General features: G+C 47.1%; 1 protein-coding gene across 1 annotated transcript in view; it reads left to right on the top strand.

Annotated features, from left to right (window-relative positions):
- The first annotated feature begins 603 nt into the window (after positions 1–603).
- Positions 604–25,922, top strand: part of ZC3H3 (zinc finger CCCH-type containing 3) — a 179,786-nt gene continuing 154,467 nt past the window's right edge. Inside the window, exons 1-3 of the mRNA XM_065628505.1 lie at positions 604–663; positions 3,031–4,441; positions 5,872–6,050. Coding sequence (XP_065484577.1) covers positions 618–663; positions 3,031–4,441; positions 5,872–6,050 — 1,636 coding nt within the window. The 5' untranslated portion in view covers positions 604–617. The remainder of the gene's footprint in view (positions 664–3,030; positions 4,442–5,871; positions 6,051–25,922) is intronic.

The raw sequence follows: 25,922 nt of genomic DNA, 5'->3' as shown, positions 1-25,922 counted from the left end.
CATGTGTCTGAACACATTGTGCAATTGCTTCTTGAATACTGTCAGTTATCTAATTAATTATAAATACTATATTTTAATCATGAAAATTACTAGGAAAAGCAAAAGTAAATATTTCTTATTATTGGAGTTGGGAAACTGCTCCTCCTGCAGCTGCTGAAACCACTGACCTCTTTAAAATATCGAAATTGAAACTTGTTTTCAAATCTTTATTTTATTTCATACTCTTCTCTTGCATTTTACACTAATTACGGAGTAATAAATCAGTTCTCACTACAGACAGCTAGAAACAAGGTAGCAGAAATGCTGTGAACAAGCATTAATTCAAGTTGGGGTAGCCCAGGCTGGGGCCGGGGGATGGGGACAGCCAGACCAGACTGGGCTGGGGCCACGAGGTGGGGACAGCCAGACCAGACTGGGCTGGGCTGGGGCCAGGGGGTGGAAGGAGCCGCAGCCGCCCGGGCTCAGCACAAGGCCCAGGGCTCAGGCCCCACCGGGCCGCATAGGCCGCAGCTCCTTCCGTTGCCAAGCAACGGCCGCCGCGCGCTCACGTGACCGGCCAACGGCCCGGCGCGGGGCGATGACGTGGCGGGGCGGGGCCGGGCGGCAGCGCTGCGGGGATGGAGGAGAGGGAGCGGCTGTGGCGGCAGATCCGGCTGCTGCAGGGTACGAACGGGGGGGAATGGGGGGAGAGGCTGCTCAGAGGGGACCCGGGAGGCCGGGGGAAGGGGACGGGTGGGTTGTGAGGGGGGAGCTGGGGGGGGGAGCGGGAGGGTTGTGAGGGGGCGGAGGGGGCGGGTTGTGAGGGGACCCAGAAGTCGATGGGGGGGGGGGCGTGGGTTGTGAGTGGACCCGGGCGGGGGGGCGGGTTTTGAGGGGACTCAGGAGTCGATGTGGGGGGAGCTGTAAGGGGACCCGAGTTGGGGGGGGGCGGGTTGTGAGGGGACCCGAGTTGTGGGGGGGCGGGTTGTGAGGGGACCCGAGTTGTGGGGGGGCGGGTTGTGAGGGGACCCGGGTGGGGGGGCGGGTTGTGAGGGGACTCAGAAGTCGATGGGGGGGGTTGGGTGGGTTGTGAAGGTACCTGGGTGGGGGGGGGGCCGGGTTGTGAGGGGCCTCAGGAGTCGATGGCGGGGGGGAAGTGGGTTGTGAGGGGACCCGGGGAGGGGGGGACGGGTCGTGAGGGTGCCCTGGGAGTCCTAGGGGAAGGGGCGGGTTGGGAAGGGGACCTTGGAGTCTTGAGGGAGGATCCGAGAGCCTGAGCGGGGGGGAGGGGAATGGGGAGGATCCAGGAGTGCCGGGGAGGGGGAAGGGTGAGGCCTGGGAAGGGCCTGGGGGGTGGGGGAGGGGAAAGGACCCAGGAGTGCTGGGCAGGGAGGGAAGGAGCCCAGAGAGCACTTGGGAGGTTTGGGGGTCCCTATAGGGGAGGATCCCCATGTTACTGGTGTCTGTAGGATCAGTGACCCTCCTGACTGGGGGGACAGGAGTGTTCCCTGCCCTGCAGCCCCTGGGGATGGTGACACAGAGGTGGGATGTGCCCCTTGCCCTCTGTCCCTTGACACTTAATCATGGTGGAGGAGTGTGTGGGGGGGATATATTTGCCCTTTCCTAGAATCATAGAATAGAATCATTTCGGTTGGAAGAGACCCTCAGGATAATCAAGTCCAACCGTAACCCAACTCTAGCACTAAACCGTGTCCCTAAGAACCTCATCTAAATGCCTTTTAAACCCCTCCAGGGATGGTGACTCCACCACTGCCCTGGGCAGCCTGTTCCAAAATAAGCACTGGTGCTTATTCTTAGTGCTAACTCACTCTATGCACCCCAAAATAATTTTTCCTCTCAAAAATCCTTTGATAATTCCTTTTATTGGAAGAGTTTTCTAAGTGCTGAGTACAGGACCTCCCTAATTAACATGTATCTATTATCCAAATGACTTTGTTTGTACACCAAAGCAGTGGGGAGGTGTGGTGGTTTGGCAGAGGGATGTGCAGTGACTCAACAGCGGAGCTGGGGCCGCCTTGGAGCCTCCTTGTCGCTGGTTTGAGGGAGAAAAGCCAGGAATCTGGTGAAGGGTCTGGAGCACAAGTGTGATGGGAGTGGCTGAGGGACCTGGGGGGTTCAGCCTGGAGAACAGGAGCGGAGGGGAGACCTTCTCGCTCTCTGCAACTGCCTGAAAGGAGGTTGGAACCGGGGGAGTCGGGCTCTGCTCCCAAGGAACAAGCGCCAGGACAAGAGGAAACAGCCTCAAGTTGCGCCAGAGGAGGTTGAGATTGGATCTTGGGAACAATTTCTTCCCCAAAGGGCTGTTGGGCATTGGAACAGGCTACCCAGGGCAGTGGTGGAGTCATCATCCCTGGAGGGGTTGAACAGACACGGAGATGAGGTTCTCAGGGACATGGATTAGTGCCAGGACTGGGGGAACAGTTGAACTCGATGATCTTAAAGGTCTTTTCTAACCTCAGTGATTCTATGGGTTTTGTTTGGGGCTGGTGGTGGCTGTTCTGGGTTATATGCACAAGCACACCCTTCAGAGACTGTTCTGAAAAGATATCTGGAGATAAAATTAGCATTTTTTAAATACCAGGCTCCAAAACCAATAATTCAAGCATTCGTTTTGGCACATAAAAAAGAGTGTAAATCATAGAATGTCCCGAGTTGGACGGGACCCACAAGTATCATCGAGTCCAACTCCTGTCCCTGCATGGGACAACCTCCAAGTTCACACCGTGTATCTGAGGGCGTTGTCCAGTCTCTTCTTGGGGCAAAATGTGGCCGACAGCACTAGTGTAATGTGTTAAGGGTGTGTTGGTGAATCTGTGGTTCAGACCTGCATTGAGTTGTCCTGTGAAATTGCTTTTGTTATTGATTTTCATGAGAATCAAGGGAGATTTTTAAGTGTTGCCTTCCAGCGCTGGTTATCTGAAACGTGGCCTGAGCGATTGTCCTCATTGCAGCGTGAAGAAAACCGATGCTGTGGTGCTGTCAAACACCCCTGGGATTATGATTAACAGACTCTTGTTTTCTTCTCCTTAGGTCTTATAAACAACCATAAAAACACGCATGGGGACGTGCCGCGGTCGCTGCCATCTGCGCCACCGAGGTGGAACAATCCCCGCCACCCCGCCTTCAGGAGGGGGATGTTTTCGGCCAGGTACTCCCAGCAGCCTCCCAGGGATTTCCAGCTGCATCAAGGTCCCTCCTGGAGGAAAAAATATTCCCTTGTCAACCGGCCACCGGGATCGGGGTGTGATGTTGGAAGCGGTGGAAGTGCCAGCACGTCTTGGGCTTTTGGAAGCCGTGGGGACAGCCAGGTCCCCGAGCCACAAGAATCGTCCCCGGAGAGACAGGTGGACTTAACCACAGATGGAAATATCGTCGTGGGGATCCAGCTGCCTCAGAGAGCCGGCCTGTTCGGAGATACGAAAGATTTTGACGACATGGGTTCTTACTGTGAATTTTCGGGGCTGAAAACACTCATCACTGTGCCAGGAGACAGTAAAGATGCGCAGAAATCTCTGTACGTGAGCCAAAATGAAGAGAGACGACCCTCTCTCTCCATTTCATTCAACTCATCTCACCGTTTTGTGAGTTCAGCGAACGTGAGTGTGTCCGATAAACCTCGAATAGTGTGTCGGGCCAGCGACGTGGCCGCGAGCTCCCCGGCCTCCTGCGGAAGCACCAGCGAAAGCGCCGTGACGCTGAAATCGGAGCCGCAGCAACTTTCGGTGGTGCCGGATCGCGAGCCGGCTCGACACTTGGTTCGGATGAAGGCAGAACCGCTGGCTCCAGGGCAGGCTGGTTGTGAGCAGGTCACGGATGCTTCCAGAGAACCGAAGCTCCTTGGAAACAACACGATGCGCTCCAGACCTGCTCAGACCGCAACTTTGGTGGCTGGGATGACTCCAACGAAGAGCAGGTTTTCCGCAGTCCCCAAAACCGCCGCTCTCCAAAGAGCCGCCTCGATACCCGTCTCCGGCAAAGCTCTGAAGTTCAGGAAAACTAATTACACGTGGGTCGCAAACCCTGGGAAATGCTCTCGTCCTGTGAAGAGGTGGGTCAGCCCTAGAGCATCCGAAAGCGCTAAGAAGGTCAATGCTGGATCAGAAAAAGGTGCTAAACTATCGCCAAAAGCCGACTTGGGTGCAAAACTGAAGAAATCGGGACTCCAGTCCAAACTGGGTGTTTCTCCAAGTAAATATAAGTGGAAAGCCTCCAGCCTGCAGGCCTTGCCTTCCACGTCCAAATCGGCGTTCAGGTGGCGATCTGAGGATCACAAAAATCCTCCGGCCCTCAATCTCCTTCGAACCGGCACCGTCCCGGCGCCTCCAAGCGCGGCGTCTGGTGTCGGTCTCGGCGGGGCCAAGTCCTCCTTGGGCGATGCCGCGTTGTCCAGTTACAAAGTGAAGTCTCGGACGAAAATCATCAAGAGAAAAGGAAATTTGGGGTAAGTTGCTGGTCGTCTTAACGATGGCGTTGCGCTGATCGTGTTTTGTGTCTGCTGGCTTCGCGTAAGTCGTGGCTATAAGTGAAATTGTTGTATACTAGAGGGTGTCTTTGTTTTTCTCTTTCCAAGCGTGGTGACTTTGTTCTCTCCAGGGTTCAAGGCCTCAGGTTTTAATTGTTTTCACAGTCTGTGTAACTCTGACTTGAACCTTTAAAACAGAGCTGGGTTTTCTTCTCATCTCATTCTCCGAAGATTTTACCGCAGCACTTTGGGGTCTCCTCCCTGCCCTGAATAACAGACTAATATTCAAAGGGAAGGAAAGAACTGTCTTCCTTTATTGGTTTATTTTCAAATTCATATAATTTTGTTGCATTGAGGGCTGGGGAGAGGAGAAGTGGCTTGAATCATGGATGATCTGTCCCCGTAAAGCGTTTTGCAGACCTTGGGATGGGAGATGAGCTGTGCAGGCCGGGGAGAACCACTGTCCATGATGTTCTGGGGTCTTGTGGAGCAAATTTTCACCCTTGACCGTGTCTGATAGGGCCAGAGTACAATGGGAAGCTTCTAAATGAAGCTCAGCGGAAGGAAGAGGCGTGTGGGACAAGTTATCTGCAAAAGGGCTTTGCACTGGGCTGGGAAGCAGATAAATATTGGGACCAAACTTTCTGTCATGGAAGTGCCACAAGGGCTTTTTTAATGGTTTATTTTTGTGTGTTTTGTGTTGATTTTTGTCGGTAGGGCTGGATTTTTCTTGGCAGGGGAGGGTTCAGCGGGATGGGGTGAGGGTTGGTGGCTCAGCTGTGTCACTTCTCCTCTACCACCAAACTCGGAGACACCCTCAGCACAGTCAACATGTGGTTTGGCTCCTTCCTCGCCGCAATAACGCCACACTCGGGCTCTTGAAAATTGAGGCCTAAATAACTATTCTCCGTGACTCAATGAGCTCGTAACGCAGCACAGATTGAGAATCTGGTGCCTTCATTCCAGCTTCTGTTTCTCAGGTCCTCTGCTCGGTGCTCCACTGCAGATAAAACCATCCTGGCTTGCGGGGGAATGTGTCTGTGGGTGGATCGTGCTGGGAAAATCACTCTGGAGAAGTACCTGGAGAAGCTGGGATTTTTTTGGATTTTTTGGCAGTCAGGGAGACAAGACCCTCTCCTCATCTCACTAAAGGATGGCATCCTCTCCCCTGAGCAGAAAGCAGAAGGGAATAAGTTGAGTTAGACTGTCAAATACCTCATTCTTCATCTGTGCTTTGCCAAAAATTCATCCCACTTGCCTGTTTATTTGTAATTTTCTCTTTGGTGCTTCTTATTGCCCTTGGGTAGGGGAGAAGGATGAAACTTGGTGACGCGGCTTCTCAGCTCAGGGCAAGGGGACAAAGCGTGTTTTAGTCACCTCTCCTAACTGTGTGACGTTCCCCTCTGCAGTTCCCCGCCGGATAAGAAGAGCAGCTCCTCGCCCACTGCGCCTCCGAAAAGCCACTTCCACCTCAGGAAGAAAAACTCCTCGCGGGGGAAACCTGCGACGCCGAAACGTTCCTCGCCCAAAGGTCTGGTGCAGATCACCAAGCACAGGCTCTGCCGCCTGCCGGGCTCTGCCAGGGAAGGTAGGAACAACCATCCCCAAGGGATGACGGGGACCACGTGCCGACAAATCGGTTCCGAGGGAAGGTTTTGTGATTTTTAGAAATGGGTTACCAGGTTCTCCAGGAGATGAATCTGCTGTTGTTGATCCCGGAGCTGAAGTTTGGCTGAAGTAATGTTTTTACTTTACCCCAGAGCTTGATTTCTCCAGACGAGGCCATTTTAAAGCTGCTTCTTGCTTTTAATGTGGTTTTGCTGGACTTGCAAGTGTCAAATAGGAAAGTGCTTAAGGAGGGAAGGGGATGGCAGAGGCAGAAATACATCTGTAAGATTAATCTCTCGTTTTACACCAGGCAAAAGCTTGTGTGTGCCACGAGATTCTCCTCTAGTGACTACAGACCTACCTCATGCACCTGTATCCCAGTGTTTAGGTTTTGTATGTAATTTGCTTAAAATTAGAGGAATGCCATGTCCGTCGTGTTTTCATGAACATGTAGTTTTGCCTCCACGTCCGGCTGCGTTCAGCTAGCAATGCTCAGAGCAGAAATGGGCTGCTTGGAGAGCAGCTATGCATGCGTGAAACATTTTTGTGATGGTTCTGCCTTTTGGTATTGACGTTATCGTGGACAAATGGCTTCACCACGCTGAAATTTAGTGTTTCTGAGCGCATACAAAGCGCATTTTGCTCGTGTGCCTGCGCCGCGCTCGCTCACGCGCGACAGGGCTGCTGTGGTCGGTGGCCCTTGAATGAGGAGGGCTGTTCAGGCCATGACGTTGCTACGATCCATCTCTAAAAGTAAAGCTGTTGAGCTTCTATTTTCATGTAGACACATCTGTGGTTTCCTGTTCTGTGCTTCAACTACCAAGTTTACAGGCGTGATTATAGTTATTTCGTGTCGAGATGTTGCTGTGTTTTGACGGGTGAAAAGACAAGAACGGAGGCTCGAGGTTCAGGAGAGGGAAAAGTTTTTTTGTGGGAGGAGAAGGAAAAAGAATTTTCTCATCTTGCGTGTGTTTGAGGAGGGGTTTGGAGGGATGGGGGAGGGTGTCGCGGGGGAGTAATTTACGGTTCTGCTTGCTGCAGAACAATGTTTGGATTTCTTAAAGAGAAGCGCAACTTCAAAGAGTTTGGTGGCGGGTTCACTCTGTTATTTACTGCATGGGGGAAATATGCCAAGCCAAATGCTGCTGATCTTCTCTCCAGGTGCCCGTATCCATTCACGAAGCAAACTGTCAGGCGTCTTCCCTCCCTGATATCCGTTTGCTCTGGGGACTGTGTCTTGGAGCTCTGGAGACAAACTTTCAGGCGAGGTTGTATCTGTTGCGGTGCAAACTGTCAGGATTCTTCTCTCTCTGATAACTGTTCGCTCCGGAGTCTCTATTTTAGAACTCCAACAGCAAACTTTCAGGCGAGGCCTGATAACCGTATGCAGAGCAGACTTTCAGGAGACAAAATTCTTAGAAAATAAAAAAATTTAATGGAGTAGAATAGCAGAAGGGCTGGCTCGAGCTGGGGACCTGCGCAGAGGTCCCTCCTGAGCATAGAAAACCACACACTTTTATATCTTTACCATTCACACCATGAATCAGTCCAACAGCAAAATTTCACTTTGAGGTCTTCTTGCTTCTCATTGGATCTTTTTATCTGATTCCACGTGGGCCTTTGTTTTGTTCAGCTGGAGACAATGTTTATGGTCCATGGCCTTGCAGGTGCTGTTTTGTCTGAATAAATCCCTTCTTCTCAGCGAAGTGCAAACCAGACCTTATCTTGCAAGTGTTCAGTGTAGTTTGTAGTTGCTTTTAGTAAATATGAGCAGAACTTTACAGCTTAAAATTGTAGCAAATCCACATTACTAAGTAACATGAAGCAAAGAGTATATTGAAAATCATACAACCTTTTATCTCTAAATAATTCATTACATTTAGTGTGCATCTACTTAAGCTAAATGATTAATATTGAACTTGAATTAGGCTCGTCCACTGACCTCTGAGTAGTAAAACCATCACCATACAGCTCACTTATTTAGCGGGGAGAGCTCAAAGTGGGCATAGTTCAGCATTCAAGCGATTGCTTGATTTGGGGGCTTGGAGGGGACCTTTCGCCAGTACAAGTCATTGAATAAATCTTTATACTGTAAAGCTCCTTTTTAAAGAATTTACTTTGCTTGCCGAGAGCCTCACATGAGCAGCTCTGCTGTAAACTCTGGAAATACGGAGGAATTTGAATTTGCAACAGCATTTTACATATGTGGAAGTCGAGATACTGAGCATTGTGAATCTGAGTTCCTTGATTGAAGATGAAATTCTCATACTGAAAAGATTTTTGATCTTAAACTGCATAGGGCTGAAAATAAGTAGATAGAGCAGAAATAAGCTTGTGCTCCTGGCTCTTCCTCCCTTCATAAATGCCACAAATCCTCCTTTTTCCCCACGTCTCACTGTGGGAACACGGACACTGATGCCTCGGTGAATTAAAAATACTTCCCCGCCATAATTATGAAATGGTTTTTAAACTTTTCTCTTGCTGGGTGTATTTTCTGTTGGTGTAGTGATTGTGAGAACTTGGCTGTGCGTCCTCTTCCCGAAGAGGTTCTCCAAGATGTGGCACAACGATGTTAGTTTAACAGTTCTTGTCATTTTTTTCCTCTCTTCCTCGTCCTCTCTTCTTTTCCTCCTCCTCCTCTCTTTTCCTCCTCCTCCTCCTCTCTTTTCCTCCTCCTCCTCCTCTCTTCTCCTCCTCTTCCTCCTCCTCTCTTCTCCTCTCTTCTTCTCTTTTTCCCTTTGCTGCTGGGACATCAGGCACTAAATGCCGATATTGTACGGGGTTGCTGGAAATCTCTCCTCTTTTGTACCATCATCTCAGGGGCTCCCGAAGCACTTGATTTGTGCCTTCCCGGGCCATTGCAGCTCTGCGAGGCAGCTGCCCAGTGATTATGGCTGCTTTCCTTCTCTAGTTAGCAGAAATTCGGAGAAATTCAGCAAGTCTTGAGTACCTTGAAATTGCTGGACTGTTCTGTGTGTGCAAGGACTTTTCTTTTTTTGCCCAGGGAGACATATATAGTTTAGTACAAAAAGATTATTAGACACTGGATGGGGCAACGACATTTTCAAGGCAGCATCATGAAGTCTGATGAGAGAGCGTAGCCACTAATAGGGCTTGGAACAGGTCAGACGTCACGTTCAGTGCCTTTAAATGTATAATTATGTATATGATGGCATGTTCTGGTTTCACAGTCGTCCTATATAGATGTATAATTATGTATATGATGCTCGGTGTCTTCTGGTTTCACAATGGTCCTATATAAATGTATAATTATGTATACAATGGTCGATGTTTTCTGGTTTCATATAGCAAATAGGAATAAGTGGAGGCTTGTGGGTTTAATTCCTGGCTTTCAGATGATCTGAAAGGTTTTGGGGATTTGTTTTTATTTCTCTTTTCTTGTGCTAATTAGGGTATTACGGGAGTGGTGGAGTTCTTGCTGTTTCTTGCAAGACAAGCGTGAGGAAAGTAAATGGGGTACAGAGATGTTACTGGGAGCCTCTTGGGGAACCTCTGGGGACCAGACTGGTGACAACCCAGCACGTTTGTGCAAAAAAGGGTGCAAAAAAGCCGGATCAGCCCCTTCCTTCCCACTGTTGTGATACAGCTTTGCTATTTTCTCGTTTGTCCTGTTCAACGAGCTTTTGGGATATGTGGCGCAAGCCATACGTACCAAAGACGTTAGTCCTGCCTCTCCCAAGCATGTAACGCCAAGTCCTGTCCATCTCCTGACTCTCTAATTCCCTTTTTAGCCGCAAATGTTTGATCTCCCAGCTGTTCGGTTTCAAATAGGTGTTTCCTGATGGTCTATTTGAAAGTGCTCGCCATATTTTCATTTAAGGATCAGTGATTGGACTAGTGAGATTATTTAGGCCGCTCTCATGATGAGCGTTATACTGTGATTAACTCCGAAATACTCATTTGATTAAATAGAACATCAGAAAGCAGGGTATGTCCCAAACCGAAGTTGCTCTGATGGGCCGGTTGAGCGGTGAAGCGTTTCTAATGCAGTTTAGTGCTCTGTTCATCCAGGTATTTGAACTCGGGGCTGGTGCTGGGGCAGAACGTGTGTATAGGACAAGCTCAAGTGCTTGACCAAAGCGAGGAGGAATAGAAAATATCCTGTTGCTCAGCAGAGCCGAATAAATGTTGATAAACCAGCCTTTAGATCTTGGACTTCTTGACCACTTAGTACTTAATATTAACGTGCCATTAATATTACAGAGTTCCTTTTTTTTTTAAAATAAATTTCTTTCTTCCCGTGTAATTTCTTAGGCTATTTTTGGAGAACTTGGAGATAATTGCTTTACTGGGAGTTGTGACTCAGGTAATGTGTCTTTGCTTTGGGCATCGTCATGAGCCCGACAGAGCCTCCGACATTCCCCTTGTTTCAGCTTCACAACTTCTGTGTTTCTGCTTCGTTCGGCACCTGCATATTTCAGATTTTTGTCTGAATTTCAGGCTTCATATATATGTTTCTCTATAGGTCAGGCGGTCGGGTGTAGGCAGAACGAAGGGGATAAAAAGCAGCAGGTTTTTTTTGGTATTTGAACCAAAAGATGTGGTTTGCAGAATAAATACTGGGCTCCTGCTCTGTGGTTTGATGAGGAACTTTCCTACCAGTAACGATATGTTGTAATTATGCTGTTTAAATGACAAATGTCTATCCCGAACTGGTTTTCTGTTGCTTATTTGTTATAGCAAATAACCAATATAATAAAATTGCGATGGATATGATGGGACAGCACCTCTTTTTGGCCATGTGCTGTCCCATTAACTCGGGCAACATTTATCATTTTTCTCCAAACTGGATTATTCCCAAAAGCGCAGGGAATTTTATCACCAGTTTTTAAAGGAAAATACCAACTTTTAAGTGAGGTTTGATTGATCTGGATGCAATGGCAGAAGGGTGTACCTGCACCTCCTGTCCTAAAATTCCTGTGGATGCAGCAATCCCTTCTTTTTCCCTACAGCCTTTTACTCCCAGCTCTTAATTGACATTTTACAGGGTTCAGCCCTTTTTCAAGTCTTGTTTTTGATGACAGGTGAGTCCTTGTGGTTGTGAACCTTTCCTCACTCTCGCCAAAATAAAAAATCAATGCTGTCTCCCTCCTTGGCTGCAACGCCGGTAAGTTCACCCTGCTTGGGCATTTGCCGCGTTGGCGTTTCTTATTCCCCAGGCTTTTTCTCTAGACGTAAGCGCTTAAAATTAAGATTTAATTCCTTTTAATGTCTGAGACACGGCAGCTCTATGGACGGTGAGCTGCATCATGCCACATTTGCCGTGGCCGAGCGGGAGAATGGGGGATTTTTGGGGTGTCCCTCCCTTCCCCGCAGCCCTGCAGAGGGCACTCGTGCCCCTCGCATCTCCCCCGTCCACCTTTTTCTGGTTATTGATGGCCTAATTTCGTCTTGATGTGAAAGAAAGCAGATATCGAGTAATTTGCAGCAATAACCTGCTAATGCCGGGCCGGTATCAAAACTCCCATGTTCATTTCAAGTGGCAGATAAAACACTAATATATAATTATCCTTGCAAATTGGATTGTTTTAAATAACCAAAAGGCTACGGCCAGGAGAAAACTATCCCATTTCCCTTGAGTTACTATTGCGGTGTAATTGCTGCGTTCAATCAATTTCCTTGGCATTAGAAATTCCATCACAATCAACATTAAGCTTTATTCATTGTGATGGCAAAGAGCCGGGCCATTTCTCCTCTTTTCCTTAACTGGCAAAATTAATCAGGGAAAAGATTTTAAACATTTACCCGTGCGAAAGAGGTCAGCTCTGCCACTATATTGCTCAGCAGATAAGGGGGCTAATAAAAAGAAAATTGAATTACTAATGATCGCCAGGAACAGAGTATATAAAACCTGGCAATCGCCCGGTTCAGGAAAAAAGGAGAATCAATTTTCTTCGGACAAGGTGCGCTCGTTTTTTATTTTGCCGCATATTATCAGCGATTTAATTTGAGAGCGCATAAACAGGAGGAAACGGTTAAGGAAATAATGAGCCCGAAGGTGTAAAATGCTGCAGGATCTACGCTGTACGCAATTTATTTGGCACAACAGATAATCGCTTTAATTGAATTCAAAAAGTGCATCGTTCAGCAGCGGCGCGGGCCGCCCGCCCGGGGGGAATTACGGAATATTACAAAGATGCTGGCGAGAGGCTCCTCGGTGGCTTTTCCCCTCCTGTAACGTCCCCTTCCAGGCAGGACTTTCTCAGCTGTGTGCCCAGGATTGTTTAGACTGAAAGCAGAAGATGGAGAAAGCGAGAAGCAGATTCCTCTAGGGACTCTCCTTTATCACGTTGCTACGTTTGATCCGTTTCTTAAATAATTTTTTTGCTCTCAGCACGAGATCGCCGTGTAAATTTGCGGCGCGGAACCCGGTCGTGTCGTCGTGTCAGTTGAACTTATTTTCTGGTGCCCCAAATGTGCTAAAAGCCTCATCCTTCTTATAGTGATCTCCCGGTCTGCGTATTAAATTAATTTTTGCGTAGTAGCTTTTGGATTTTGCCCGGGAGAGGTGGGTGGTGGGACAGAAGCTGCGGGTCGGCGCGCTTTCCATTCCAGGAGCTGTGTGGTCAGGGACGTCTCCAGATGCGTTGCAGAGGTTCACCCTTGAATTTCTTCCCTTCTTTGGTTTTGGAGAGCGGGGGAGACTCGTGCAGAGGTGGGAATAATATTGTTACTTGGCACTCTGCGTGTTCAGAGTGCTTTGTAGGGTTTAATTAATGAAATGGTGGTTTGGTACGGTGGCACAGAGGGGCCGCGTTACCGTCTCCGTTGGCAAAGGAAACCAAATAAACAAGGAACTGCAGCAAGGACCGTTCTGTGGCCAGAGCAGGAGTCAATTTTGAGCCTGTTCTATGTTGCATCTGCTACATGCACATTTAGGAGACTAATTTTTGTCTTTTCCCCCTTTAAAATCTTCCTTTCCGGCTCATCTTTGCCTTTCTTCGGCTCCCAATTGAGATAACACAGCAGTTCGCATTACCGTTTTCCTGCTTGTTCCCCGTTGCCATCGCCAGCGCTGAAGCCGGTTTCCGCAAACGTGCCGAATGGAAGGAAATCCCGTTTGTATTTCCTTTTTTCCAGAGAGAAATTCCATCTGGATTTGTAAGACCTTCGCCCTGCCGTCCGAACAAGAGTTTTTACAACTCTTGATTTCGGTCAGAGTGATGGTGATGTTCAAAAATATCCCTAAACTCTTAATTTCTTCTTTCCGCTTGCTCAAGAACGCGAACCGTGCATCACGAGGGTGTCGGGATGAACAAGAGCCAGTTGCTCGGGAAAAGGCCGGCGGCAGAAGTGGAAGGATCCAGTTTGTGTTACTCGCGCCCAGAGCGAGCGCAGAAAGTAAATGGGGTGTAAATGGTGAGGACTAAGTTACGGCCGGCATCCAAACGCTCAGCTGCCGTTAATTTTATTGCCGCTGGCTGTTCGTGTCCCTCTGGCAGCTTTGAAAATCTCAGTGATGGATTTTACACCCCCTTCTATTTTTTTTTTTCTTTAAAGTGAAGGCCAATCGGTAAATATTTCTAATGGAGAGATTGTTGGGATGCTGCGGTTTGGTGTTTCTTTTATTAAGCTGTAGTCTTGCTTTGTATATGTATTTTTTTCTTTATAGTGAATTGCACAATTGCTGTTTGTGAGGCGACAGCTCAGCTCACGTTACAGCATCTCTGTTCCATCTTATTAGAAAGAGTCAGAGATGCCGGAGATGCCAATTCCTGCTATGGAGTCGTGCAAAGCTCAGGATCCCTCGGAGTTCGTTGCGTCTTTTCTTCTCTGCTCCATCGTTAGTCTCCTCTTTCCAAGCGGGTCCTTCCTAAACCCTTTGCAGTTTCGCCGCTCGAGGCTGGTGAGCCCAATGTCATTTTTCTCTCGTACGTAGCCTTGACCTTGCCCATAAATCATGATGTCGTCAGGTCTCTCTTCTCGCTTTTTCCTTGGCCGCTCGCTCCTTCGCACGGATTGGGAAAAGTTCACGTACTTGGCTTTTTGCCGGCAGCGGTCACGTCAGCGGCCGTAAGTAACGGTTTTAGATTTCTGGCTTTACTTGGAATTTACAGGTGACTTGTCCCAAGCTGCGAGAGGAGCTACAGGCAGCCAAGAGTGATTATTCTGTTTTCGGAGCCCTCTTTTAAAAATAACGAGCTGTTTCGAGCGAGGGGAGTCAGCTTTGCTAACAGAGGAGGTGTCACGGTGTCGCCCACCTTCTCTCGAGCGCTCCGGCGTTTTGGATTTGGAGCCGGGTAAAATAGTGATGGCGATAAGGGGGGAACATCCAGACTTGAAATGTGATCTGAAGTGGATAGTCTTCCTCAAAAGACGAATACGAGGTTCTCCTTGTGTGGGTGTGAGGCCTGTGGATAAACCTCTGCCAAGGTGGAAGGTGTGGACCAAGCAATGAGAATCAAAGAACCATCGTATCAATCATCGATTGGCCTGAGCTGGAAGGGACCCACAAGGATCATTGAGTCCAACTCCTGTCCCTGCACAGGACAACCCCAAAATTCACACCGTGTGTCTGAGGGCTGGGAGATCTTCACCTAAAGCCGCTTTAAATTATTCTAATAATTTCTGTATCCGTTCGTTCTCCCTTTTCCTTAAGAATTCCAACCTCTTGCTCAATTTCACGTCAAAAATCACCTCTCGATACCCGTCTCCCGTATTTCAGAGTCTCTCCCGTACCCTGTGCGGTGCCAGCTACCGTTCCATTGTGAAATTCTGTCGGCAGCAAGCAGCTCTTAGGGGAGTAGTCTATTTATACACTAATAGGAAACATAGTTGGCTTTGGGGATGCGTGACGTCCTTTCTTCGCCTGTGACCCTTGATATTTCCAAGTCCGTGGGGGTTTTTTTCTAAGAATTGAAACCTCTTTATAGCTTATGCGGCTAAAGAATAGAGGCTGGCCGCTGTTGTGCTGAATTTACAAATGCGTAGCATGTGATTTTTTGGTGCTTTTTGGGATATTTTTTTGTTCAGAATGTTTGAGAGCTGCCAGGTTTGCTTGGAATTTGAGCTACGTTAGTCCCTGGCGAGCGCTGGTGTGAACAGGTTTATCTTCGTGTGGATGCTCAGGCTGCGCTCTAAAGCTCTTAAAACATTTCCAACCCGGCTGGCTCTACCCGCTGCTCCGAATTGTGCCGAATTCCAGCGCTGCCGCCTCTTATCCCCTTGGTTGTCTTTCTTTGGGCTCTTAAAGTGAAAAGAAGAAAAATAAAAGCACACACTTAAGGCACTTAAATGAAACACGAATGCTTCTGCAACCTGAAGCTTGACAGCAAGTCTCTTTTTCTTTTTTTTTTTAATTTCCTTTTGCTGTTTTCTTTCACCTGACACACAAACCGACTGACGGGATCCCCGGCACGGTCACACTTGAAATTCTTGATGTTTCCCATGCTGCGAATCGCTGCCCGCGCTGACGATCGGAGAATGTTCCGCGATGCCATCAGGATTCCCCAGATCCCTCTTTAGCAGATGCTCTAAAACCTGGGGAGATTTCTCTGTTCTGCTCTTTGCTTCCTGTTCTTCTCCAAATCCCTATTTGCAAGTTGATTTTTTTTTTTTTCTTTTTTTTAAATTTTCTTTTGCAAACGTTTCCCATTTGATTTTTTTCCTAGTAACAACACATAAGCTTTGTACGGTGACTCCTCTCTATCGCCGCCGAGCTGAGATAGAAGCCGTTCATTTGAGGACTTGCCTCTTCAGTTTGTGCGCTCCACAAAGTGATATAAATGAGTTAATACCCTTCAGAATATGTAGCAGATGCTCTGGGGTAAGCACTTTGTGGACTTGCCAACATCTCGCAAGTCCTACAAAACTCTGCTGTTGCGGTTTTAAGTTTCTGCTTTCATCTAATGGATGTGGAAATACATTTATTTCCGTCGTCGATGGGAATTTTGCTGTTGCCCCCCAAGGAAATTGGAGTTTGGGGAATGTTCCGTCCTCCCTTACGCCTCCATATAAAACACACGCGTGCATTTTTTGGCAAGACTTCTCGTTTGGATCGTGCTGGAGGTGGTTTGGAATGGTCGTTGGGTGGGTGGGTGGACAGGGCTGGTGAACTTCGGGTCTGGATCTGTTCTTAAAACCGATCCTATGTGTTCTTAGCCCTTAAGCCTGGCCTGGGGGGCTCTGCGGTGGAAAAGGGCACGAACATTCTTGAAGCCTTAACATGGGTTATTAACCCGTGCGTCATTCGCGATGGTGTAGTCCGTGCTCTTGTGCAAATGTCCTGGGACATCTCGTCCTTGGGTGGTATCCTTGGGCTGTACAACTTCATTTTTAATCTTGAAGGAGCTCCCCAAAACACTTGGGGTCTCAGTGGTAAAAGGAACAAGCTGGTGAGTATTGGTGCCCCGTTTGGGTAAAAAACCAAAGGGTTTTCCTAAAAAATAATCAGGAATGAGTGAGGTTATTGAAAGTTGCGACGCTGCTGTGCAATGAACGTCGTTAGAGAGAAGCGCTGAGGTTTTGTGGAGAAATAAGAGAAGGTCCAGCTCAGGAACCACATTGAGAAGATCCAATGTTGGGGGCTTTGGTGCATCTCTGAGCTCTTTGGGGTGACAAGGACGCACTTGAGTCACGATGGCCAGATGAAACAGTTTCAAATACCGCAAAAAAAAAAAAGAAATTTAAAAAAATGCTGAACTCTTCTTTTGAAGAAGCTGTTTGAAGAAGAGACCAGCCTCTCGCCCAAATGGTGGTGTTTTTTTCTTGGCTGGGTCATCGTGTTTGGGTTGATTGAGGTTTAATGTAGCGACGATGACTTGGAAATTATTTCCTTGCACGGCGATTGTTTCCTCGCTTATTAGGAAAGCGAAGCTTTATCACGAGAAAAATCAAATGGGGATTTGATAGGGTGAAACGAGTTCATGAAACACCACTTTGTGTGTGTATATATATATATATATATATATATTTTTAAAATAAGATTTACTTTGCTATCTCAACATCAACCGGAGCATTTTACGGCACTCCCCTCCCGTGATCCATCATTTCCCCGCGAGTGTGTTGGATTTTACTACGCCCAACGCTGTAAAAGGGCATTAGAGCAGTTAAATCTGGAGTCTTGCTTTCATAAGGAAAAAAGAAAATGCTGAATTAGGCAATGGAAAAGGCAACGGCAGCGATACTTTAATCTTGCATAAATTATCAGAGGAGTCAGAGGCTGCAATTTTATGTATTGTTAGAGCTCTGCTAATTAATGATTCCAGAATAATCGATGTTTAGAAGAACCAAAGTTTGGCCCTTTTCTGTCTTAATGGACTATGGTATTTACTTTGTATTTGAAGTGTTGCCACATCAGACAAAAATAAATTTTAACCCCCTCTCCCCACCTCACGGTGGGGTTAATGCAGTAACTTTCCTAAAAATGTACAATCGAAACAATAACTAAACAGGGAAACATAACAAATTATGGGTCTAACTCACAGCATTGGCTTTGGAGCGAGACATTCCTGACATCCAGGGAAAGCTGAGACTCCACTGTGAATATCTGAAGGATGAGGAATTAGTATTATTATTATTATTAATTATTATTTATTATTATTGAGAGGCTATAAAACGATCTACAGATTGACATGAAATGGTCAACGTGTCGAGAAGATCTGTGCGGCTGGAATAAGTTGGTATTTTTTTAAAATAGATGGTGAAATTCTGGCCCTGTTGAAATTGGGCTTAAACTTTGATCCTTCTGCTTCATGGTTTATGTATTTTAAACCTTAATATTTGCTCTGGCTTATATAGTGGGGTTAGAGTAATGATATCTCATGGGTTTGTCTCTCTGTTTATGTAGATAGATATAAATACTTATAAAAATACACAGAAGTGAGCAGGGGAATTTGGTAAACTACGTTATATTAACATTGCTACGTTAACATTCTGTTAGTCTGACAGAATTCATGATGTTTATTCAATTTGCAAGTTTGGGATCTAACGAAAACCAAATTCCCCATCTGGAAAAATTGAAGTATAAACCTTTAGTGGAACAGCGGGACTTGTTGTCATGTCAATAATTTCTTGACAGTTGGATTGTGTCCTTAATTTTGTGCTTTGTAAAGGTTACGTAGGAAATCGCGAGGCAAGAGGAGGTCTCTGCCAGCTCATAAAAAATGTTTTGCCCTTTTAATGTAATTTCTTCACGCGCTTAAATAAAACTGCGGTGCTTTGGCAACGGACGCGTCGATCAGGAGGAGAGAGAAGGAAAGAGCTGGACGATGCCTGGGAATGAAAAATGCAGATCGGAGAGGATCATCAGGCCCGTTATCATCGAGATGTTTTCAAATATTTACTATTTAAATCGTGTCTGATGTTTACCTGGTAATAGTTAAGTCGGGACACTTGCTTTGGGAAGACAGATTGAAAAAAAAAATAAGTACTTTGGGAACAGTTGAGCTTGCGGCTGGTCCTGGGTTTAGTTTCTAGACTCGACAAGTTATTCTCAACTTTAAGCTTATTTTTAAATATTGTCCTTGATAGAAGAAGATCACCATCTGCTGAAGAATAAGAGCTGTAAACCAACACTTCTCTGCTTCTGAGGAAGTAACTTATCTACTAAAGTGCTGAAGTTTTCACTTTAAGCACCAAAATCCCTATTTGAATTAGTCGGTTTTTAAGGTTTGTAACCAGTGGTGTCAAATCCAGGTGGCAAAAACATCCGATTGCTGTGTAGCTGTGAAGGGGTCGTCGTCAACAAGACTTCACAATCACTGCAAGGACTTTGGAAACTACAAAAATGCCAGAGATGCTGTTCCAAAGCCCTTTTGTTCATTTTTTTTCCTGAAAAGAATGAAAGGAGTCGTAAGATTCTCGGCATTAGGAGTCGATTCTGGAGGGGAATGTGCAAGTGACGGTGGAACCGTGTTCTCAGATGTGAAGCACCAAAGCAGGAGCAAATCCAACCACTTTGTTTCACTCCTTGAGAGGACCTTTAATCCAGCCAGTAGGTTTAAGTTAAACCATTGCTCCCAGAAATGAAGATCTTTCTTTATGGACTCAAATTAACCTTATGTTCTCAAAACCAGAGCGTTCCACGTACATGATTGCCTTGTGGTAGCCCTGCCGTGGCTCAAGCTCACTTTATTTTGCGTGAGCTGTTGTTCTGAGCTGTTATTCACGCAGAGCCAAGGCTGTAAATTGTCCTTTGCAGTCAGGAGAATGTGCCAACCGATTAAAATAACTGGTGTCCTGAAGAACTGGTGATGGAAGGACTCTGGGAAAAGAATGATGCAGAAGAAATGCTGGTTAACAAGCAACGATGTTTGCTTGTGAACAGGTAGAGTTTGCTGTGATGTATTTCTAAAGATCGTACTTAAGTGAAAAGATCTTTTAAAGAAAATAAAGGCAGCATCTGTTCCTTGTAACAAGCTTTGTGTCTCCAAGCTCAGAGCTGGTGCCTCATAGAAGAGCTTGCGCATCAGTTGAACATGTACCTGCATCTGTGTTGTCCAGACTTAACCTTCATTTAGAAAAAGCACTTCCCTGAGTGGAGGATGCAGATATTCAAAACTGCATTAGGGTTGAATGCTTTTTTGTGTGGCTTCGCTGCTGATGCAGACACAGCTTCACATCCTGCAGGTCAGACTTTGAGTGCAGAGAGAAACCCCCATCGCCTCCTGCTCCGAGTCTTGCATTTCCCAGGAGGAAAAGCTGCCCTGATTTTCCTGGGTTATGCACGATTGTGTGTAACCTGGTTGAGAATCATCGAATAGTTTGGGTTGGAGGGGACCTTCAGAGGTCACCCAGTGCCACCCCTGCCATGAGCAGGGACATCTGCACCAGCTCAGGTTGCTCAGAGCCCCGTCCAGCCTGGCCTGAGATGTCTCCAGGGATGGTTCATCCACCACCTCTCTGGCCAACCTGGGCCAGGCTCTCACCATCCTCGGTGTACAATATTTCTTCCTCATGTCCAGCCTGAATCTCCCCTCCTGTAGTTTAAAACCATCACCCCTTGTCCTGTCGCAACGCGCCCTGCTCAAAAGCCTGTCCCCATCTTTCTTATTGGCCCCCTTTAAGTATGGAAAGGCCACACTAAGATCTCCCTGGAGCTTCTTCTCTCCATGCTGGATGCCCCGATCTCTCTCAGCCTTTCTCCCCAGAGCTGTTCAGCCCTCGGCCCATTCCTGTGTCCCTCCTCTGTCCCCGCTCCAACAGCTCCATGTCTGGCTGGTGCTGGGACCCCAGAGCTGGACGCAGATCCCAAAATCGAACCTCAACCTCCCCTGGCGCAACGTGAGGCCGTTTCCTCTGGTCCTGGCGCTTGTTCCTTGGGAGCAGAGCCCGACCCCCCCTGGCTCCAAGCTCCTTTCAGGCAGGTCAGAGATTAGAAGGTCTCCCCTCAGCTCCTGTTCTCCAGCTGAACCCCCAGCTCCCTCAGCCGCTCCCATCACACTTGTGCTCCAGCCCCTCACCAGCTCCGTTCCCTTCTCTCAACTTGCTCCAGCACCTCAAGTTCTTTGTCTTGAAGGGCCCAAAACTGACCCCAGGATTTGAGATTTGGCCTCTCCAGTGCCCAGTACAGAGGGACAACTGTTGCTCTGGTCCTGCTGGCCACACCGGTGCTGATACAAGCCAGGATGTTGCTGGCTTTATTTTATTTTTTTTAGCTTTATTAGCTCTCTCCATGCCTCTCCCAGCACCAGCCGAGCATTGGCACGGTGAAGCCGCAGCATCGCTCTCACAATTACTTACATTCCCAAAGACGACCCAGCGGTGGGAAAACAGCGTTTAGTGTCTCGACTTCAAGATGTCCCTGAATAAAACCCTCTGAATTCCCACCTGAATGCTGTGGCAGCGACATAAAGCCCGGTAATAAAACGTAATGAAGAATAGCAGCGTGAAATCAAGATGTTAAACCTCTGCTGGTGACAGGCAGTCAATCTGCAGCCCGGTGTTTCCCTTTGCTTTTTATTTAATATATATTAAAGCGGGCAGCTTGGTTTATGTCTTCTTGTCTCATGGGCTTTTAAACAGAGCCGTGCGCTCTGCTGGGCGAGCGGGTCTTATTCTGTTGGAACTTTAGTCTCCGATTTCAATGGTTTTTCCCTCTAGAGCCTTTTGGCTTTCAGGAGTTTTTATTCTTTTTTTTCATTTCTTATCATGGTCTCGGATTTTTCAGACTTTCTGGTAAGAAACATCAGTTCAATTTTTTTTTTTTTTTAATACATTGTGTCTTCATGATTCCCAGACACTTTTACCTTTAAACCAAAGGGACACTTTTCTCTTTATTATCTTTTCTTTAATGGATCTTCAATATGGATCCGTTTTCTTTTGCGTGTCAGTAGCTGCATGTGCTGGATGTGTTGCTGAAACGCTGGTTTCATATTAAGTGGTCCTTGCTTTTCCCACTCCATCCTCTTAAAAAATAATAATAAAAAAACCCCATACCTGGATATCACACCAGCCACTTTGTGTGTGCTGACACTTCCTTGATCCTATCCTCTCTTCTTGAAAATATTAATGCACATCCTGGGCTGCTTGGCTGCCTAATGCTTTGCTTTTTCTCTTTTAAATATTAATGCGAGCAGAGTGGCCGAGTTACTTAATGGAGCAGCGCAGTCTTTGGAATCCAGAGCAGAAGTGGACTTGTTGGCAATGGCTTTTAAAAACTTGTTGCTAATCCAGTTGATAGACTGTCAGATTCACGTATTTCCCCCTCTTTTAAAGTTTTCATAAATTCAGGTGCAAGGACAGTTGCTGCTTACACATGTGGCCTCTATGTGCTGCGTTGGGGAATGGATGGACTCTGTAAAAAGGAGAGGAAAATGCCGATCCCGTACTAGACAAAGAAATTCGGCAAGATGTGAGGAAGAAGTTGTACACTGAGGGTGGTGACACCCTAGCCCAGGTTGGCCAGAGAGGTGGTGGATGCCCCATCCCTGGAGACATCCCAGGTCAGGCTGGACAGGGCTCTGAGCAACCTGAGCTGGTGCAGATGTCCCTGCTCATGGCAGGGGGGGCACTGGGGGAGCTTTGAAGGTCCCTCCCAACCCAAATAATTTGATGATTTTATGAGGGGCGGCTGAGGGATCTGGGGGGTTCAGCCTGGAGAACAGGAGCTGAGGGGAGACCTTCTTGCTGTGTACAACTGCCTGAAAAGAGGTTGTAGAGAGGAGGATGTTGGTCTCTTCTCCCAGTGACAAGTGATAGGATGAAAGGAAACAGCCTCAAGTCGTGCCAGGGGAGGCTGAGGTTGGATCTTGGAAACAATTTCTTCCCCAAAGGGCTGTCGGGCATTGGAACAGGCTGCCCAGGGCAGTGGTGGAGTCACCATCCCTGGAGGGGTTGAACAGACGCGGAGATGAGGTTCTCAGGGACATGGTTTAACGGTGGACTGGGCAGTGTTGGGTTAACAATTGGATTCGATCTGAAAGGTCTTTTCCAACAACAATGATTTTGTGATTATCTGCGATCGAAAGGATTGCTGACATGCCTGAGGGATATGTGGTGGGTTGTTTTACCTGTAAACCGTTGACAAGGACGTAGTCAAGGTAGCGAGAAAGCAGTTCAAAGAAATTAGAGGCGAATGTGTATTACGAATATCTGCAGTGGTGGGGCTTAACGAACCTTTGTTTGAAGAGGCGAACAAGCTCTGGTCTGTCATGTGTTGGCTGAACTCCCTGGAAAAAAATAACTCATCCTTCTTGGGAGAGGATTTTCCCTTTGCTTTCTTCCATCTTTTCTGCCTGTGAAGTCTCAAGATGATGTCCATGCCAATAGGCCGTCAGTCTGGTCATGTCTTTGTCCAGCGCAAACGAGATGCAATATTGTTCAGGGCTTTTAAGTGCTCTGGTAGCACAAGCAGTCATGTCCACCCCTTATTTCCATTCCGATTTACAGTTCCCTGCATCTCTTTCAGGAAACTGAGGGTTTTCTACACTTTAGCGTAAACTTTAAGCCCCACTTTAAGCGTAAAACTCTTCATCTTTTCCCACCGAATTGATTGAAGGGTGAAGGAGTTGAATGCTGGACTTTCTTCTGCAGCTTCAGGCCTCACAAAAATTCCTGTTTCCAGCTCGTTTTATCAGCTTCGCTCACCAATCACGCATATCTTGTTGTACAAATAGAAGATTTAACTCTCCTGGATTTGTCTGGTGAGTGAGAAGAGTAAGACGATGGCGTAGAATAAAAAAGGCTGGGCTGGACCTGGGACGTTGTTTAGTCCTTCCCCTCATCAAGGCACAGCCACCCATCTCCATAATTCCTGCTTGGTGGGTATCTAACCCTATTTTAAAGATTTCTTGTGATGGAAGCTCCCACATCCTCTCTAGGTAACTTATTCCATTTCTTTTTTTGGCCGTCACCGATGCGAAGGGGAAGGATCACAACCCCGTTGACGCACCCCACTCCGAAATTCGTCTTTGTGCGATGGTGTGACCTTGTCAGAGAGGGAGCGGATGCCGAACCACGTAGTGACAGAGGATTTTCACTCGCTTCGTTGTTCGTTAGTGCTTCCCAAGGGAAGGGAAAGCTTTTGGGAATGGCTTGGCGCCGACACAACGACGTGTTGGGTTTTAGATCCTCCAACAGCTCCCAAAAAGTAGAGAAAGGATAGAGAAGTGAAGTTAAAGGGATTAATACATTCTAATAGGTGTTTGGTGTCTTATTCTCCAGTTTACTGATTTGAGTCTGGCTTTTATCCACTGATTTGCTCGGGGACATCTCTTGTGCCTCTGGGCTACGGAATTGCCGCGGTGCCAGCGCCGAGTAGCGTGTGCGTGACTGGTCGTGCCTGGGATGTCAAAGATTAAACTGATTTTTTAGCTTTGGGAAAGGATTTCTCCAACACGTGCTGGTCAGGTAATGTGAAGAGGAAACCAGATCCGCTCCGGGAAGACATATCAACCTCTTGCTCTTCCATTTCCCATCACAAGAGATTTCTCTGCAGGTGAGGAAATAACGTCTCGGTGACTTTTCCTTCTTCTGAGCCTGCTGGGCATGTTTCTCTTGGTAACTAAATGACCAAATCCCTTTTATTCTTTAAAGTCATCAACTCCTGCTGCTCAGAAAGGATAAAATGAGCCACTGTGAGGAGCTAATGAGCTTAGAAATAAAAATACTGATGGAAGAATCAGCTTTTCTTGTCGGACAGGACTATGCCAGGGAAGACCAGAGTTTCCTCATGACTCTATAACTTTAGGCAACTCACGTAATCTTGATGGTTTATTTTTTTCCCTCTTTGGGAAAGTATTAATAATAACTTTACAGTAGAATCGGGGCTCTATTCCGTATTTACAGCTTGCTTTGAGGCACTGTAGAATGTCGCTCGGGTTCTTTAAGAGGAAAATAACCCGTCGAAGGAACGTCAGAAATTTTTTGCAGGGAATGTTTTTGTTTCTTACAGCTCTGCCGGCCCATCTACTCCCACCGCATTCGGGTCACTGGTAGGACGAGGGCTGCAAGTCCAACTCTCCTCTTATTAAAGCAGCCTGTGGATTTAAGAGATCGCGCCTGACACTTGGCCTGGAGAGCATAATTTGACGTGGCAGCTGAGTGAAAAATGCTGGATGTGTTTTTTATTTTCAGTGCGTGCAGATGCATGAAGTGTCTTTATTTTTTTTTAAAAAGCAACACAATGAACCACCAAGAAAAACAAAACACCCCCCAAACCACCAACAAAACTTTTATATTAAAACCAACCGGTGTCAAATGGGGATTCAGACAAGACACTAGAAGAGAGGGGGGAAATTTCTGAAATTTCTGATGGCCTCAAAAAGTCTTCTCTGCCATCTGATAATACTCTTAAATTTGAATACCAGACATCCCTGTAAGACCCGGGGAGTGCCCTTCAAATACATTTAAAGTTGATTAAAACCAACCAGCCTTCGCTGCCGCTGGATGGAGTTTTATAGACAACCCTGCAAGCTGCATCGGTGGAGGATAAAAGTTCCTGGCTGGTGTTGTTACAACTAATTTTCAAGCCATTTTCAACTTGAATTTCAAGGACAGAAGCAGATATTTCAATTACTTGAATAATTGGAGAGGTGGGGGGAACCACTTTTGTGGGGAAAGGGGCCTGATAGAGCGGACTGAAGCCAGATTTGGTTATTAATATGCTTTTCTGCTGATGATTCCCACCGTGACCTTGGGATAAAAGGCTTTTAACGGCGAATCTCGTTTTTGCCGCACGTGTGATGGGAAGAGCGGACCCCAGCGCTGCGAGATCTGGGCTAAAAATCAGCTATAAACCAACTATTGATGGTATTTTTTGCCATAGACATTGCATCTCAGCTGACCAAAGAGGGTTTGCTATTCCCCAGTGTGAAACTGATGGCCAGATATGACTCTTCTACTGCAAAAAATGAGAGGTGTGGACTTGGAGGCATCGTCCAGGATGGCTGGTTGCCCATCATTTGTGCTACGATCCGGGTTAGCGGGTAAATCTGGATGAAAGAGCCTCAAATTTGCCGGTGTTCTCCAGGTTGGGTAAAAAGGGATGAGTGGGTTGAAGGCTGTGGTGATGTTCTCGGCAAGTAGAGAAGTTTTTCTTATAGAATCATTTTGGTTGGAAGAGACCCTCATGATACATCGAGTCAAACCATTACCCCACCCCTGGCACTACCCCATGTCCCTGAGAACGTCATCTCTGGTCTGTTCAACCCCTTCAGGGATGGTGACTCCACCACTGCCCTGGGCAGCCTGTTCCAATGCCCGACAGCCCTTTGGGGAAGAAATTGTTCCCAAGATCCAATCTAAACCTTCCTTGGTGCAACTTCTTCCTAAGACCATGTGGTTATGTGGTGGAGGAAAGGGTTAAGCCCAGGACACTGGTCTTTCTGTCCTACCTAGAGGAAGGCGATGGTGGGTTTGTCCTTGCGATGTGTCCTGGGCTTCTCCCACC

The sequence above is a fragment of the Caloenas nicobarica genome, chromosome 2 (assembly GCF_036013445.1).
Source record: "Caloenas nicobarica isolate bCalNic1 chromosome 2, bCalNic1.hap1, whole genome shotgun sequence".
In the NCBI taxonomy this organism is placed as follows: domain Eukaryota; kingdom Metazoa; phylum Chordata; class Aves; order Columbiformes; family Columbidae; genus Caloenas; species Caloenas nicobarica.
This window is presented reverse-complemented; position numbering and strand designations above follow the sequence as displayed.